The sequence below is a fragment of the Camelus ferus genome, chromosome 5 (assembly GCF_009834535.1).
Source record: "Camelus ferus isolate YT-003-E chromosome 5, BCGSAC_Cfer_1.0, whole genome shotgun sequence".
Classification (NCBI taxonomy): Eukaryota; Metazoa; Chordata; class Mammalia; order Artiodactyla; family Camelidae; genus Camelus; species Camelus ferus.
In genome coordinates, this window is record NC_045700.1 from 87,464,493 (window position 1) to 87,479,932 (window position 15,440).

Sequence of the window (15,440 nt, forward strand, 5' to 3'; positions counted from 1 at the left end):
CTATAAATGAAAGAACACTAAAGGAAAGAGGAAAGGGAACCTCGCTTTTCACTAGGTGCTTAGGGAAGGCCTCTCAGGAAAAGAGATGCTTGTGCTGAGGTCTGCAGGATGAAGAAGACTTAGAGATTAGATGGGTAGTGGGTAGGGCTGGGGGAGGAGAGGCCTTGCTGAGGAACTGAAGCTGAAGAGTTGATGAAAGAATGGATGAGAAGGACATGGTCCCTGTTCTCTTAAATTCTCTTACAGTGATGGACTTACAAACAAATACATGTTACATTGTGACAGGTATGGCAATAGTGGTTTGGGTAAGTGCTTAGTTTGTTGGAATCCTGCAGTCTGGGAAGGCTTTCTCAAGTAGGAGATGTTGAAGCTAGACCTTAAGGACAAACTGGTGTTTATAGTAGCATAAGGAGAAGGTACACACAGCAAATGGGTTCAGGGAAAAAAAAAAAAAACTTGTAAATTCTTGATATTATGAATTGGGGAAGGGGGCCATCTCTAATACAGGCATTGTAAATTATTTCTAGACCCTTAAGCCCAGTAAACATAAATAATTGAAATAAAATGCAGGAATGATCCTATTCAGAAAATTGCCATTTTCAGTTTTGTCTGTTTTATAACATTTTAATATGGAAAATACATAGATTCTGTTATCCTGTCTTTTAAAGCTTGGCACATATATAAGCCAGGTTTTGAAAGACTGAGTTTTTTCCTAGGTATTTATTGTTTTTTAATTATTATGAAAAATGCAAACATAGGAAAACCAAAGGTTATATGAATTGAAATATACCTATCACCTAAATACAACAATGAACATTTTTCCATTGCTTTATTTTTTTGGCTGAAATATTTTAAAAACATGTCATTTCCCTCCAAACACATAAATATGCATTTCTGAAAAAACAAGGACATTTTCCTGCATAATCCTAAAACCATTATCAAGCACAAAAAATTAATAAGTCCTTAACAGTACCTAAACCAGTCCTTACACAGGTTTTCCCAGTTGTCCCCAACAAGGTCCACATAATCCATTTAGTTGAATCATGTCTGTCTCTTTGATCTCAATCTAGAATAGTTCCCTCAACCCATCCAATCTTTTATTTTAAACTTGCTGAGAACAGGGGGCTATTGTCTGTTTACTGTCTCACCTTTTGAATTTGCCTGAATATGTCCTCTTTTCCCAGATTTCCTATACGCTGAATTAGGTCTAAAAACCTGATGACATTCAGATGACTGTTGACACTTGAAAAATTTAGGGGTTGGAGGGGTGCCAACTTCCCACGTGGTCAGAAATCCACACGTAACCTGTGGTTGGCCCTCCATATGCATGGTCCCTCCGTGTCCGTGGCTCTGAACCCCAGATTCAACCAGTTGCAGAGTGAGTAGCACTGTAGTATGTGCTGTTGGGAGAAATCTGCCTTATAAGTGGATCCGCACAGTTCAAATCCATGTCGTTCCAGGGTCAACTGTATATATTTATCCCTTTAAAGTGTAAAGAAATAAAATAGAAAGGCCCCATACTTTGACTTCCAGCTTCTGTTCCCTATTGTCCTCCCTCCACACACGAGAATAGTTAGAAAATTCGAAGAATACGGGAGCACAGACAGACACAAGTTGAAAGCTTCTGTCCGCTTCTCCCCAGAGTCAACCAGTGATGATTTTTTTTCTTTCCATATGAAAATGTGCATTTCCCAACTTGCTTGATGTGTGAAAAGTTGATTTTTTTTTTTAAGATCACCTCAAAGGTGACTTTAAAAACAACCTTCTGGATGAAGCTTAACTCATCCAGCTTTCTAGGCAGTGTTCCATGATTGAGCTTCTAGCATCTAAAGAGTGTCTTTTAAACGTCCTTCTCAAATAGTTCAAACTAGTAATTCCATTTTATCATTCGTGAACTACACAATTCGGCCTCTTCGCTTAGAGACCCCACCACACAGGCAGCCGAGGAAGCCGATGATGATCTGACTGAGCCCAAACAGGAGCTCAAGAATTCCCACAAGCAGGAGACCTAAAAACACTGAGAAATGGATGATCCTGTGTCTGTTCTCTGTAGAATTGAAGTGCAAGGTGTATCTTCCCCCGCCCCAGGCCCCTGGGTCACTGACAGCATGGGTGTTGAAATCCGTAGGAGAAACACAAGAGTCGTTGAAGAACCACTGCAGATTGAAGGGTTCTGGGCGATAGGCACTGGAGAAATGAAAGAAATGATAAAAATAAGATATTCAGGAATACCACTGACCACCTGCAGCACTGTGCCCATTGAAGGCCAAGTACAGTGAGACAGAAGTGCTTTTGAAATACTGTGCCCAGAAGCTACAGCCAAGATCAGGGCTCTTGAGCTTTGCACTCCCATCAGCTATAAAACGTTTCTTCATTACATGTCCTATCGTTCAACAAGCATTTCCATAGTATCTACTCTTAGGCTGAGCTATATGAAATTTTCCATGTCAACAATGGTTGAATATTAACAGTTTCATGGTCCAACCTATGTAGACAGGCGCTCTTCTCTACTGGCTAAAGAAATGAAAATGAAAGGGCTTCCCCTTTCAAGGAGCTCAAGCCTTAGTGCAGAACTGCAGTGCTGCATCTACTCTTAAATCAGATGTACAGTTTTTACCCACCACAGACATGTTACATGTGTCTGATTAAAGTGATCTGTGCACGTCGTAACAAGGCATGGAGAGTGAGAAACATTTAGCCCTAAAACATCTGTTCTGGCTTGATTTCTCTGGTTTTCCACAGGAAGACTAAGAGTTCTTGGAGAGCTTGCTGTGTCTGGATAACAGAAACTGACGTTCAGCTTGGGAAAACACAGCAGTGTTTCAGCACATGGAATATGAGCATGTTTTTTGCAGTTTGCAGCAAGCATAGGGTCACTCTTTTGTAATTGTTTGCTCTCTGTAATTTCCTGTTTCCCCAGCCAGAGTGGGGATATACCTTGATGCTGTTACCGCCAGAGTTTAGCCTGGTGTCTGGTACATGGTGAGTTGTCACCTGCTGAGGACTAAATGTTTATCACATCTGTGGTTGAAATGTCTAGTTTTATACTCCAGCTCTATTTGTAGAAGGAATTTCTTTGGAATTTTTATTCACAGCAACTGTAGTATGCAAATTTTGAGAGATTTTTCTTTTTTTTTAATGCAGCAAGATAAGGAAAAAGGAGGGAAAAATTTTTTTTCATGTAACTATAGAAGTGAGTTCTAGTTATTTGAACAATAAAATATATAGATAACCAATGAATTGGACTGTTCTTTTCTTCCAGTTTTCCAAAATGTGTCTAGATTCAGGCACAGAGCCATCTTACAAGACTGAGCCATTTCCATGTAACTTCAGCATTATTTGTTACTACCTGACAACCTTTTGATTCATTCCTTTGCCTACAGTCTATTTATAGCACATTTGCATAATTCCATTGGCAGCTACTTTATTTCTTTTAGGGCTTATAGGTAAGCCTCTAGATTTTATTAATTTATTGTGTTTTTATTTAATTTTTCAAATTATACAGGTAATGCATGCTTAGGGCTTACAAATTTAATTAGTTCAGAAGTGTAGAAAGCCAGTGCTCCCTTCACTCCCCGAGGGTATCCTCTAGGACCGTTCTCTAAGGATGAAAGTTAAGTTCCTGGTATGTATTTCCAGAAATGTTTTTATATACATGCACATATGCAGCCTAGATTTTTTTAAAAGACAAAGATAATACAACTAATCAACTACTCCTTTTAGACAAGACCATACCCAAAGCTTTCTGAACGTAGGGATTCCTTCATTTCTACGAGATGGTGCCCTTTGGGTTTAACATGCTAAATCCCTAAGAATCTGTCCCATGAGGGAAAACACGGCACTGTGTCAGCACCACACGATTCTAATCTAACTGGCTGCAGGTGTGTCAGACCATCCATGTACAGTTACTCACGTCAAGTTGTTAAATGAAAATTCACAAGTGGAAGTACTGTTGCCTTGAGAGTTACAGATGAGAGGGCCTTCTGAGAGAGCCTGAACGGACACCAGCAGGCAATACGCAGCACCGATGACAGTGATTACATTCAAAAGTGATGAAAGGAACATCTGAAAAATAAAGTAGGCACATTTGCACGTGCTATGACATGTTCCTGGTCTGTTTCAAGTTTCAGCAGCATTTGCAGTCTCTATAATCAACCGCAGCCCTTCTCCAGCCGCCTTATAGTCCTAGATCTTAAGATCACAGTTTTAATTAGGTATGACATACGAGAAGGCAGAGAGCACGGTCCCTGCCATTTAGTTAGACTCACAGAAAGATCATGGGAAATCTGAACTTTTATGCTCTACCTGAGCCTTGTCCATTTCAGCTGACCACTACAGTGTATCAGGAACCAAGACAGACTGTAAATAACTAGAAAGTAACTATAGTCTTCCATAAATACCAAATGTCAGGAAAAGGTAATTTTTTAAAAATGTAAATTTTTACCTTACTGATATAAATGCATAATATGAATAGAAATATGTACCCTTTAAGTAGTGGTTCTCACCCCTGGGAGCACATTAGAATCACTTATGGGGCTTTTGAAAAAAACTAAGTCAGAATCTTAGGGGAGTCACCAGGCATTGGTATGTTTTAAGATCTTCCCCAGATGGTTGTAATGTTCCCATCAGGTGGAGAACCATTGCTTTAAGACCTCAAGTACAGCCAGGAATATTTACTGTGACTGCTTGTTTATTGATCTACCTGTTTCCTTAAGGAATTATGAGAGCCCTCAGTGTTACTTAGTGTTTTGGGCATAAATAGTGTAAAGACCGGGAACCTTGGAGTCTGATGGATTTGGATACAAATCCACCTTCTAACTCTTCCACTGGCAAGTTGTTTGCTTTTTCTGGTGATCAATTTCTCTGTCAATAAAACAGATCATAAAGCTTAAGGGTTTCTAGAGAATTAAGGTAGCGTATTTGAAAATGTTCCGAGTATACTGACAGAAGGTTAACATTAATTTCCTTTACTTATAGCTTAGTTACAATTTTACACATGGTAGGTACATACTAAATGGGGAAAAAAATAACTGGTATCTCCTTTAACTAGTTAAGGACAATTAACATTCTGATCCTAGCGAACCAATGTTGCACGTACATAAAGAGCTGAGGACACATTTTCCCTAAGTATTCCACACACGCCGCAAAAGTAACAAGTATTTGAGAGTTATGAAATCGATTACAGCTCCAAGTGTGACTTTTAAATCTCCTTTCTTTGAAAACCTTTAGACTGAAACTGAAGATTGAGGAAAGGTCTGAAAGCTGGCTCCAAAACTAAATTTTTATGGGGGGAAAACAAGATACACTTTTTACTGTCAGTATTATCATCTAATCATTCCAATAGTGTGTTTTTAGGACTGGCCCTGCCCCCGGAGCCACCGGGCGATTCCGGAGATGCTGAGACATCAGTAATGCACTTGTGCTCCCGGCCCAGCCGCGCGGTACTCACCCCGGTTTTGTTGTTGCAACACGCTCTTTTTCTTGCTGCCAAGGACATTGTTGTTGCTGGAATGACCTGGAAATTACATTAACAGGAATGATGAATAGTATTATTTCTCATCAGGTGAAAGAGTGGTGATCTCTGCCTTTTATTTGCCAGCAGCTGTGGAAAACCAAGGCTCAAGAGAACAAAAAGGAAATTTGGCAATGCCCTTGATCTTGTGACCCGTGTGAGCCCCATAATCTTTCGATGATAAAGATTAAAGAGGGGGCGGGATGGGGGATGTCAGGATAGCAGTTTCAAAGTCTTCCATCTATATTCTTACTATACTCTGAGTCATCTTTCAAGAAACGTGGATTTCAGATAGAATTACTTATTAATTATTTTGGAAAGAATGTTTCTGAAAGAATTAGTTGCATCATCTAAAATTCACATTTATTTATTCATTTATTTATTTTGCTGTAATCTGCAACCACTTATCCAATTTCCCCAAAATGGTGCGAATTAACCCGGCAAGCATCCAGAAAGGAAACTGATGGTTTTGTTTGCCTGGCAGTTGGGAACTAAGAATTTTGTCACCACCCTTTTCCCACTTCCCGAACTTTCCTCTCACCCCCAGGGTCACCACTAGTTCCCCAAACTTATGATTTGAGAATGATTTTTAGTGCCACATTCTCCTCTCTACTTCTGTGTTCATGATATGTAATGAGCTCACTTCATGTGGATGTTGGGAGATCTCGTATTCTGTGTCAAGAAGACAATGTGACTGGGGAAAGCTGTGAGAAATTGCGCCACATTCTCAGGACTTAGGTTAAAATGTTTAGTAACAGCTAGTCAGCAGCTCTGATAAGAAATCCTTCCTGGAAGAAGATTCATATCACTAAAGAGTGGAAATGTAAATTACTTCCTTCCAATTAAGAAATTTTAGTCATAATTTTTTTTTCTTTTTGCCACCTCAGCACAGCTGCCCTCAGTGGCTCTCTCTTTCCTTCCAGCCCTGTTTCCTAACATTTCGCTGAGTTCTAACGGCACGCCAGGCACCGTTACAGGCGCTGTATGTGTTTTAGTCCATTTGCAGCCTCATATGAATCCTATGAGGTGGTGCTGACTATCCCCATTTGACTGGGGCAGAAAACTGAGGCACAGAAAGTGTGAGTAACTTGTCTAAGAAAGTGGAAGCATTGGAATTCAAAGCTGAGCATTTGGGTTCCAGAGCCCAGACTCAACTACTGTTCCAACCACGCTGGCCAATCCTTACAAGTCTCCTCTGTTCCTTCTTAGAGCTTGTTCCTTCTCATCCCCACCATGCCTGCTTATCTCCTAGTCCTGCTTCTAATTGCTCTCACACCAGCCCTTCTTTCCAAGACCATGTCTACCTCTGTTTTTTCAGAGCAGGTCTAAATATGAACAGCCTTCCAAGGCAAACTTCACCCCATGTGACCACGTGCTGACTCCGTGTCGCTTACGGAAAGCGCTTTGTGTTTTCATCAAGCTCTGCTTACATATTGCCCTGAACACAAACCCCCGAATAATTCAGAGGACGGGTGTCTGTGTGGCAGCCCGGCCACTGCAGGGCAGCGCTGAGAGCCCAGAAGAAAGGGGAAGAGAAATCTGTGCCCCAGTGAGGTGTCCGTGCTCGTGGGCTCAACTTCCTTTGTTGTAACGTTAGTTAAACTGCCTTCCGAGCCTAAGGAACAAATCACTTAGGACAAGAGCTGGCAAACTATGGCCCACCACCTCTTTTTAATAAAGTTTTATTAAAACACGGCCATGCCCATTCACTTGCTTATTATTTATGGCTACTTTTGTGCACCAGCGGTAGAGTTGATTAGTGAGAGAGACTTGCTTGCAAAGCCTAACCCAGTCACTCTCTGGCTCTTCACCCCAAAAACTTGTTGCCCCTGATTTAGAAAATGAATTGATCTGTTAAACAAAGTTGGAGCAACATTAAAGTACAACTTGAATGGATAAATCATTCCATTTTCCTTATTGATGTAAATTAAACTGCTTTCTTGAAGCTTAATTTATCTCAGAGATGCTGAAAGAGATGCTTTCCCTTGCAAAGGGGTTTTATAAAGTAACAACGACTTGTTATATATGAATCTCCACCCAGCTGACGTCACGGCATGTTAACACATCTGTGTTACATCGTTATGAGTAAGCTGATAACTCACTGTATTTCAACCATTTCGCCCATTCAGGGCTTTGGAAATTGGAGGGGCTCTTTATAGGATGGACATTAAGATGTGTAAGTGTGTGTGTAACTCAATTATAAATCTTCCAGATAATCTCCTGGGGGAAAAAAAAAAGTTATATTGAGAATACTCTGTCAATTCCTAAGCACGTTTGAATGCAGAGGACTTTGGTGAAATTATTTTTGTCACGTCTTTTTTTTTTTTTAATAAAGAAAAAGAGTAGCATTGTTTATTTTTCCTTACAGAAACCCATACGTTCATCCAGTTTTGGAAGTAAGGTATATGATTTTATAAATGAAGTACAGAAAAGACTTTAGACCATTACAACTCTGATAGAATTCAAACTTTGGGGAATTCCTCCAAGTACTTAACCATGAGAGTAACTCATAAAGCCATGGCTCATCATAAATAAAAAACTGTATTTTGAAAATTCTTGTTATACATAATTTTTCAATTTGTTTAATGTTCAATAATTTGTTCTCTGTTAAGATTTAATAATTGATGAATTATCATTATGTAATAAGTGAAATCAATAAATAAGCATGATTAATCTCATATAAAATAAAATGGCCTTTGTATTTTTTTAAAAGAAACATTACAAGTCTTTTTTTTCAGTACTTGGAAAAAAGGATGTATCGATTTTCCATTTATCAGATAATAGAGGAAGATAATTACATAACATTTGTGTTCTTTGTCATAGTTTCAGAAGATGAAAAGGTTCACCTCTGTTTTGGGTAAATCATTAAACTATAAAATGATTAGATATTATGAAGTAATCAGTAATGAATCCTGTAGCTTTTATTATTAACTACTTCCTGCAAAATCCTCTGTTTTTGAAACAATACTAATTTAAAATGCTACAGATTAGAACAATTTCAAGAACTCTGACAAAAGTGCTTATCAAGGCAGTATTTCTTCTTCATTAACTTTCTGCTTATTTACCAGTGTATTGAGAGTTCAATATTTTGAACTAGTTATTATTTTCAAGATGTAAAGGACACAATTCCCCTTGAAAAAGATTCTTCCACATTCTACATACAGCCAAGGAAATACAAGAAAATACACCTGTATTCGGAGCCCTTCTCTCACTCACCTGTTTGCTTGTGAGCCTGGTCTGGAGTTTGAGGCTCAATTTATAAAGTACCTATTGAACTTTTCAAAGAGTTCTTTGATGCTTTGAAGACATTCCACAATAGAGTAACAGTGAAAGTCTGGTGTGATACCAGTATGTTGTTAACATTTATTGGGGGTAATAAAACAAATCATGGAACAAGAAAGTCCAGATTCCAAAACAGCTTCACATATAATCTTTCTATGCTTCAGTTTCCTGGTCATTCAAGTTTATGGGTTAAGTTATGGATTTTGTCCTTCCCTTTTGTCTGCCTGAGATTGGTGATAAGGATTACGATGCTAAAACTTTGGAGTCAGGTACATCTGAAATTGGGTTTCATACCTACTGTATAACCTTGTTAACATTCTTAACCTTCTGTTTGCTAGTCTGTTAAAATACAAATGTTAGTATCTACTCAGACAGATTATTCCAGGGTTTAAATGAGATAGTGCAAAGTGTAAACCCAGCAGTTGGCACTTGTCTGTCCTCTCTCTGTATTATATCTAGTGATGCAAGAGTGCTTTCATGCAAGCTGGGGAATCAGACTAGAAGCCATAACTGATCATCACTGTAACACACACACACAAACACACACATCCAAACAAAGGCACGTTTCTCTGGCATTAATGAGACTGTCCTCAGGTAGCACCCAAGTAGTATAACAAAACCAAGCCTCTTGAATGCTGAATTTTCAAACTTCTATATCCACATCCCTATTTTACTGATACAGAAACAAAAATCACGGGATAAATGATTTGCTAACAGTAATATACCGGAGACAGAACCAGAGCTGAGATACTCTGCCAGGCCTGACAATAACATGTGTTGCTCTGCACAGTGGGCTCTACCCAGGCTGCTGCATCAGAGTTCCCAGAAGTCCCAGAAATCTGCGTCTATTACAGGTGCCTCAGGTGATCTGTGATCAGGTAGGCGGGGGAGCTCTGCGTTATACTGCCCTGCTGCAGATTTCAACAAAGATAGACCTATTCGTGATTATCTCACTTAACATGAAACAAGCATCGTGATGTTTCCATTGTAAGTAAGACCTGAGTCAAAAAGTCCCTGAGGTCAGGGACCCAGAGTTTCTAGCCCCAAACCTCCCCTCAGTGCAGGCAATGCCGTCTTTGTGCCTTACACTGGTCATCCAGGATATTCGTCGTGCATGGACCCTCCCCATCCCTGCTGAGCACTTGCCACTCCTGCCGCTTTCCCCACAAGTACTTGGAGACTAATATGGGCAAAGGAAAGCTGAGGGAATGCATTTGAAAGGTCCTTAACACTAACTATGAAGAGTGGAAAAGCAGCCTTACATATACAGAAGTATCATAGGTAATAACCCAAACAGCTCTTCTATTATTATTTTTCACCCAAGCTCCCTAGCCTGTACCACAGTTTATTTAAATTGTTGTTCTTCACTGATGCCAATATAAATACCATCCTGACTGCTTCTCACTATATTCTAAGCCTACAGGTAGCTCACTGCGAGGCTGAAAGGTGGTTTTTAGAACATCTTTAGTGAAATAGGATGCCTTTGCCCAAATCCAGTTGAATAAATTTTACTCACCATCAAACCTGCTCCAATAATTCCTGGGAACCACCATTCAAAGCAAGAGATGGGGTTTTGAAAACTATGGTCTTCATCAACTAAGTTGACAATTAGAGGTATTGCGTTGAGAGTTACTCCCAACAGAAGCAGAACCAGCAGGCTGAATCCATTGCACGCTGTCCATCCTTCACAGCAGGTCATGGTCTCCCCTGATTCGACGAGAAACCCTGTCAGGGTGGCTGCTTGTGTGGCACTCTCTTGCCTTTTATCCTGAGCCTTCTAGTTAAAGTTCAGCATTTATTAAAAAAAATTACAGAAAGCAGTTCAGAGTCCAATAAGGGCAGGGCATTATTATGAGTATTACAGGAAGTAAGGATTGATTTTATATTATGATGGGGTAGAGGAAGGAAGGTGAAAAAAATCTGTAGTTTCTGTTAGATAAATTTATGCATAAAAACAGATGAAAACTTAAAAAAAGACAGGTTTAAGATACACTCTACTAACATATTTTACATTTTATTAGTATACCATATAAAAAGTAAAAACAAGAATATCCAGTTAATATATTTTTTCTTGTTGTATTGATATTATTACCAGCTATAGAAATTCCTTATTTTGAAATTGCTTAACAAGAAAGTGAACATATATGAGATTGGGAGAAAAATATTTTCTCTGAAAAGAGAATCAAATGTTCTCGATTAGTCAAAATGTTAGGGTTCAGTTTCAGGCTGTATACTCATATAAACAAAGGTTTAAAAATGTTTGGTGCCATATTATTCCAGTACTGTAGACTAGTCCCTTTGGAGGCAGACTGAGACTCCCGTAAGATTTGTGGGAGGTTCGATTAACACTGCCAGACTGAAAGTATTCAAACATAGAAATCAAAATGAAACAGGAAGAGGAAGCAGCCTGGAGGGGAGATTATCACTTCTTATTTTCTTCCAACCCTGAATGCTTACTTGGTCGTGTACAGTGCATTCTGGACTTGAGGTTCCACACTAGTGTCTCCCTACTAGTTTGTGAGCTCCTCCAGAAAAGGTTCTATCAGTTGGGACAGGCTTTAAAATACAGTTCTCACTTATGCTAATTGGCCATCACAGGTCCACAAGGGGGCTCTGCTCATGGTAGTTACCGAGAGACTCAGAACGGACAGAGGCACCAACCGTCTCTCGTGGCTCCTACCACTGCAGAGACAGAGTAGAAGGATGTTGTGAGCCACATACGAGTGTTAACGTCGCTGTCCAGAAAAGATCCAGGTCATTTCTATTCACATTTTATTGGCCAGATTCAGTTCTGTTTGAGTTCAAGTGTGTGGTAAAATATGAACCAACATGTGTTGTGTCCAGAAAAGAATCAACCAGCTCTGCTATCTACCATGCCATCCTTCTACGTCCGTGTGATCCCCATCCCAGCCCAGAGCACAGACTCAGCAAATGCTATTGGAAATGATGGCAGAATAAATGAGTGAATGAATGCAAAAGTGGAGTCAGTAAGCGCAGGTATAATGGGCTTAGACAGTAGCGCCGTCTTACAGAAGCAGGAGTGCATGTTGAGCATGCTACGTTGGGCGTGTCTGGTTTCTACCCTGTGTAGACTGACTGCAGGTCCTGTCTTTGTCTTCTGTGAGATGCCTCTATAGTCTTGTCATAAATTGTCTCCGTTTTAGGACTTATGTAAGTTTCCTTTTTTCCCCCCCAAAAAAACCCTAAAAGTTACCAAAACCAAGAATGGAAAAGCATACAAATAACTTGTTACATGTCATGCTAAAGCAAGAAAAGGAGTTCAGAAAAAGGAAGGATTCTACCAAGGAGGGCAAAGAACTAGGATTCCTCTCAGCTGGGACATTGGCGAGAATTTGACACAAAACTGTGATCAGAAGGGTATTTTGTGTACCAGTGTCAGCTGCAGAAAACCAAGATTGTTCTCTCTAAGTTAAGCAGGAAGAAGTGTAATTGAGGAACCGTGTGGACAAAATTGTCGGGAGAACTGGAGGGCAGGCTTTAGAACGCCTCCCGGGACGTGACTGCTGGATGGCCTTGCGGGAGCTTCTGCCTCAGTAGCAGTCAGAAAGGCAGGGAAATCAAGAAGCCATCTCTGGTTTCATGGGTGTACACATCTGTCAGAGTTCATCACACTGTACATCTGAAATATGTGTAGTTTACTATACAGGAATCATACCACAATAAAGGTGTTTAAAAAAAAAGAAAGAAGCCACCTCTGGATTGGTCAAATTCAAGCATGCACCAAGACAGCTACAAGTCTAGGAAGCCATGATTACTGCTGCCACCACTGCTCCTCCAAACCCTCAAGATCAGTGACAGGACCCTGGAACCCTGAATGTGATGTCTGCTGCCGCTGCAACTGCTTCTTAACCTCAGTGAAACTAATATCTGGACCCAGGAACATTGATGCAGTGCAGAAAACTCAACACTACTACCTCCAACCTTCCTTCACAGCCATGGACAGAAGTAGCAGAAAGATGGCCTCCACTTCACCTTCGCACAGGATGATCTAATTGCTGCAATATCCAGACCTTAGATGCAGAGCACTCTGGGAAATGCAGTTTTTTAATTCTTCTAAATTGAATTATATTCTATTTACCATGTTGTGTTAATTTCTGGTGTACAGCAAAGTCACTCATTTATACATACATATATATATTCCTTTTCATATTCTTTTTCATTATAAGCTATTACAAAGTATTGAATATAGTTCCCTGTGTTACACAGTAGGACCTTGTTGTTTATCTATTTTATATATGGTAGTTAGTATCTGCAAATCCTGAACTCCCAATTTATCCGTCCCACCCCTTTTCCCTTCTGGTAACCATAAGTTTGCTTTCTATGTCTGAGAGTCTGGCTCTGTTATGTAAATAAGATTCCACATATAAATAATATCATATGGATGGGGGGGTGTAACTCAGTGGTAGAGTCTGTGCTTGGCATGCACGAGGTCCTGGGTTCCATCCCCAGTGCCTCCATTAAGGGGAAAAGAAAGTGTAATCTATAAAAGTTCTGGAAAATGTAGTTTTAAGTCATTCCAGCCTCTACAGTCCAGAAAGGCATAGGAGAATGGCATTGAAATGAATATTGAGCAAGACAACTCACCATGGTGATTTCATTTAAATTGTATGAGAAAAAAAAACTTTCTCTAGAGTATCTGGGATTATCATTTCTATGTATCATTTTAAATGATATGAATCATGTCTGTGCTTCTTCCATGTCTTAGATGTCTAGACTCTCTAGATATACTTACATGTCTAGAATGACATGTTACTTTTAAAAACAAGTCAAAATTACCTGTTTAATTCAAATGAGAACACATCTCAAGAGTGTTAGAAAAATGTGTTTCTCTGAGGGATAGAAGAGAGCTAATATATGGGAGAGAATGGAGTCACAGCCAAGTCATATTTGCGTCACTGGTGAAGACAAGAGGTAATGCAAAAGCACCTTGTTTTGTCCTCTCCCCCTACTCAATGCTTCCCCTCCTAGCCCCCTGCACACCACAGACCTAGAACCAATAAGAATTGTAGTTAAACGCTGGAGACCACATTTCCTGAAATTCTCTGGCTCTTACTATCTTCTGCCCACCCCATGAAAGGTTCATGTGATCTTCATGTAGCTCCAGCCATGCCCTGAATATGCCTCACAGCACCCTGGATAACTACCCCAGGAGGAATTCGTGGGACGGGAACAGGTATTGCATGCCCACTCACATTCTGTCAGACATCATTTTCCTAAACACACTCCAGTCAAATCAGTTGAGGGTTTTATTAGATCATGGGCTTCATGCACAGACATAGCTAATGGTCCACCAACATTCATTTTTTTTACCTTTCATAGTAGAGTGGTTGAGAAGTGTCTGCCTAGTCATGGACTACATTTCCCAGCTCCCCATGCATCTAGGTTGGGCCATATGACTACTTTTAACCAATGGGAAGTGAGGAGAAGTAAGCTATGTTCCTTTCAATCTAAGGAGCTTACAAAGTGATGGACGTTGTCTGCTTTCTTCTTTTTCATCTATAGTTTGGAGAGAAACCAAACTACCCTGGAAGTCAAGTGTTGAAAATATCAGTTTCCATCAACCTAACTTTCTACCATTTAGAGGTCCCAAGTGCCTCCCCACCTAGAACTGCTCAAGGTAGTTGACATCAACAAGCAGTCAATGTCTATTGTGTTAACTCATCGTATTGTTTGTGTCAGTTTGTTATGGTAGCTAGCATTACCCCAATAAATCCAGCGTATCCCTTGTTTTTCACTATATAACCTTTCTGATCTTTGCAATGTGTTGCCAAATGTCAACTCCATCACTCCCACCCCACCTCAAAAGCAACATCAAAAACAAATCAAAACAAGATAGTCAAATACTACATTTTCCTAGAGTCTTATTCAGCAATTATATTTTGGAATATTAGGAAACATTAGAAAACTGTACGGTATGTAAGCAATATAAATAAGAATGTTACCGAAATGCAGGTCCGGCTGCTTGCCTCTGGAAAGCCAATACAGAGAGAGGCACGTGTTGGTAGAAAGGAAAGTTTGCTTATTCTGGAGGCTGGCAATGGAAAGTGGGGTTGCAGACTCCTATCCAAAGTCCAACTCCACCCCCCTCACTGCCAATCAATGGGTAAGAACTTTTAAAGTGGAGTTTTAGGAGCGCACAGGCAGAGGGAGGGGACTACATGCAGAACAGCACAGCCAGTTCTGACAGTCATCTTTAAGTTAGTCATACGGTGGTCTGATCTGCATCACCTTGGTTGCTTCAAGGACGGTTCATCTTCAGTTCCAAGGTCGGTTTGTTCCCATTTCTCTGAAGCCAGTTCTCGGAATTGTGGCCACTTATGTCATGACTACAGTCTGGTCATTGTTTAGTTAACTTCCTCTGTCTGGCGGGGGTTTCAGTAGCTATAAAACGGCTCAAAGGACATGGCTCAGAATATTATCAATAGTCCTTGAGAAGGAACTCAAGGTCCTTGACTTTGTTTAATGACTAAACTATTTTTTTTTTGCATGACTGTTCCCTTTTGGTTTTTTATTTTTCTTATTTCTCTAATTAAACGTATTCTTTGACTAAAGGAATAAAAGAGAAAAAAAGTTTTGTTTTTACAGACAAGAGGCAGGCAGAGGACATGAAGGGGGGTGGTTTGCA

At 40.0% G+C, this 15,440-nt stretch overlaps 1 protein-coding gene across 3 annotated transcripts; it reads right to left on the reverse strand.

Moving 5' to 3' along the window:
• Positions 1-612: 612 nt before the first annotated feature.
• On the reverse strand, positions 613-14,907 carry TM4SF20 (transmembrane 4 L six family member 20). 3 transcript variants are annotated; one of them, XM_014554101.2, is made up of 5 exons: positions 14,758-14,907; positions 10,311-10,571; positions 5,450-5,515; positions 3,914-4,065; positions 613-2,187 (listed from the first exon to the last, which is right to left on the reverse strand). In XM_014554101.2, the coding sequence occupies exons 2-5, from the start codon at positions 10,491-10,493 to the stop codon at positions 1,896-1,898; spliced, it is 693 nt and encodes a 230-aa protein (XP_014409587.1). In that variant the 5' UTR covers positions 10,494-10,571; positions 14,758-14,907; the 3' UTR covers positions 613-1,895. The 3 variants fall into 3 exon arrangements, with proteins under 3 accessions (XP_014409587.1, XP_006178716.1, XP_014409588.1); XM_006178654.3 differs by having other exon boundaries at positions 10,311-10,501; positions 14,758-14,878; XM_014554102.2 differs by having other exon boundaries at positions 10,311-10,568; positions 14,758-14,850.
• Between the last annotated feature and the right edge of the window lie 533 nt (positions 14,908-15,440).

Excerpts from the sequence above, each read along its gene's own strand:
- TM4SF20 (XM_014554101.2), bottom strand. The coding sequence starts at position 10,493 with ATGACCTGCTGTGAAGGATGGACAGCGTGCAATGGATTCAGCCTGCTG. Across the intron at positions 4,066-5,449 it reads GTTGCAACAACAAAACCGGG|ATGTTCCTTTCATCACTTTT; the intron begins GTGAGTACCGCG and ends TTTATTTTTCAG. Across the intron at positions 2,188-3,913 it reads TTTTCATTTAACAACTTGAC|TGCCTATCGCCCAGAACCCT; the intron begins GTGAGTAACTGT and ends TCATTTCTCCAG.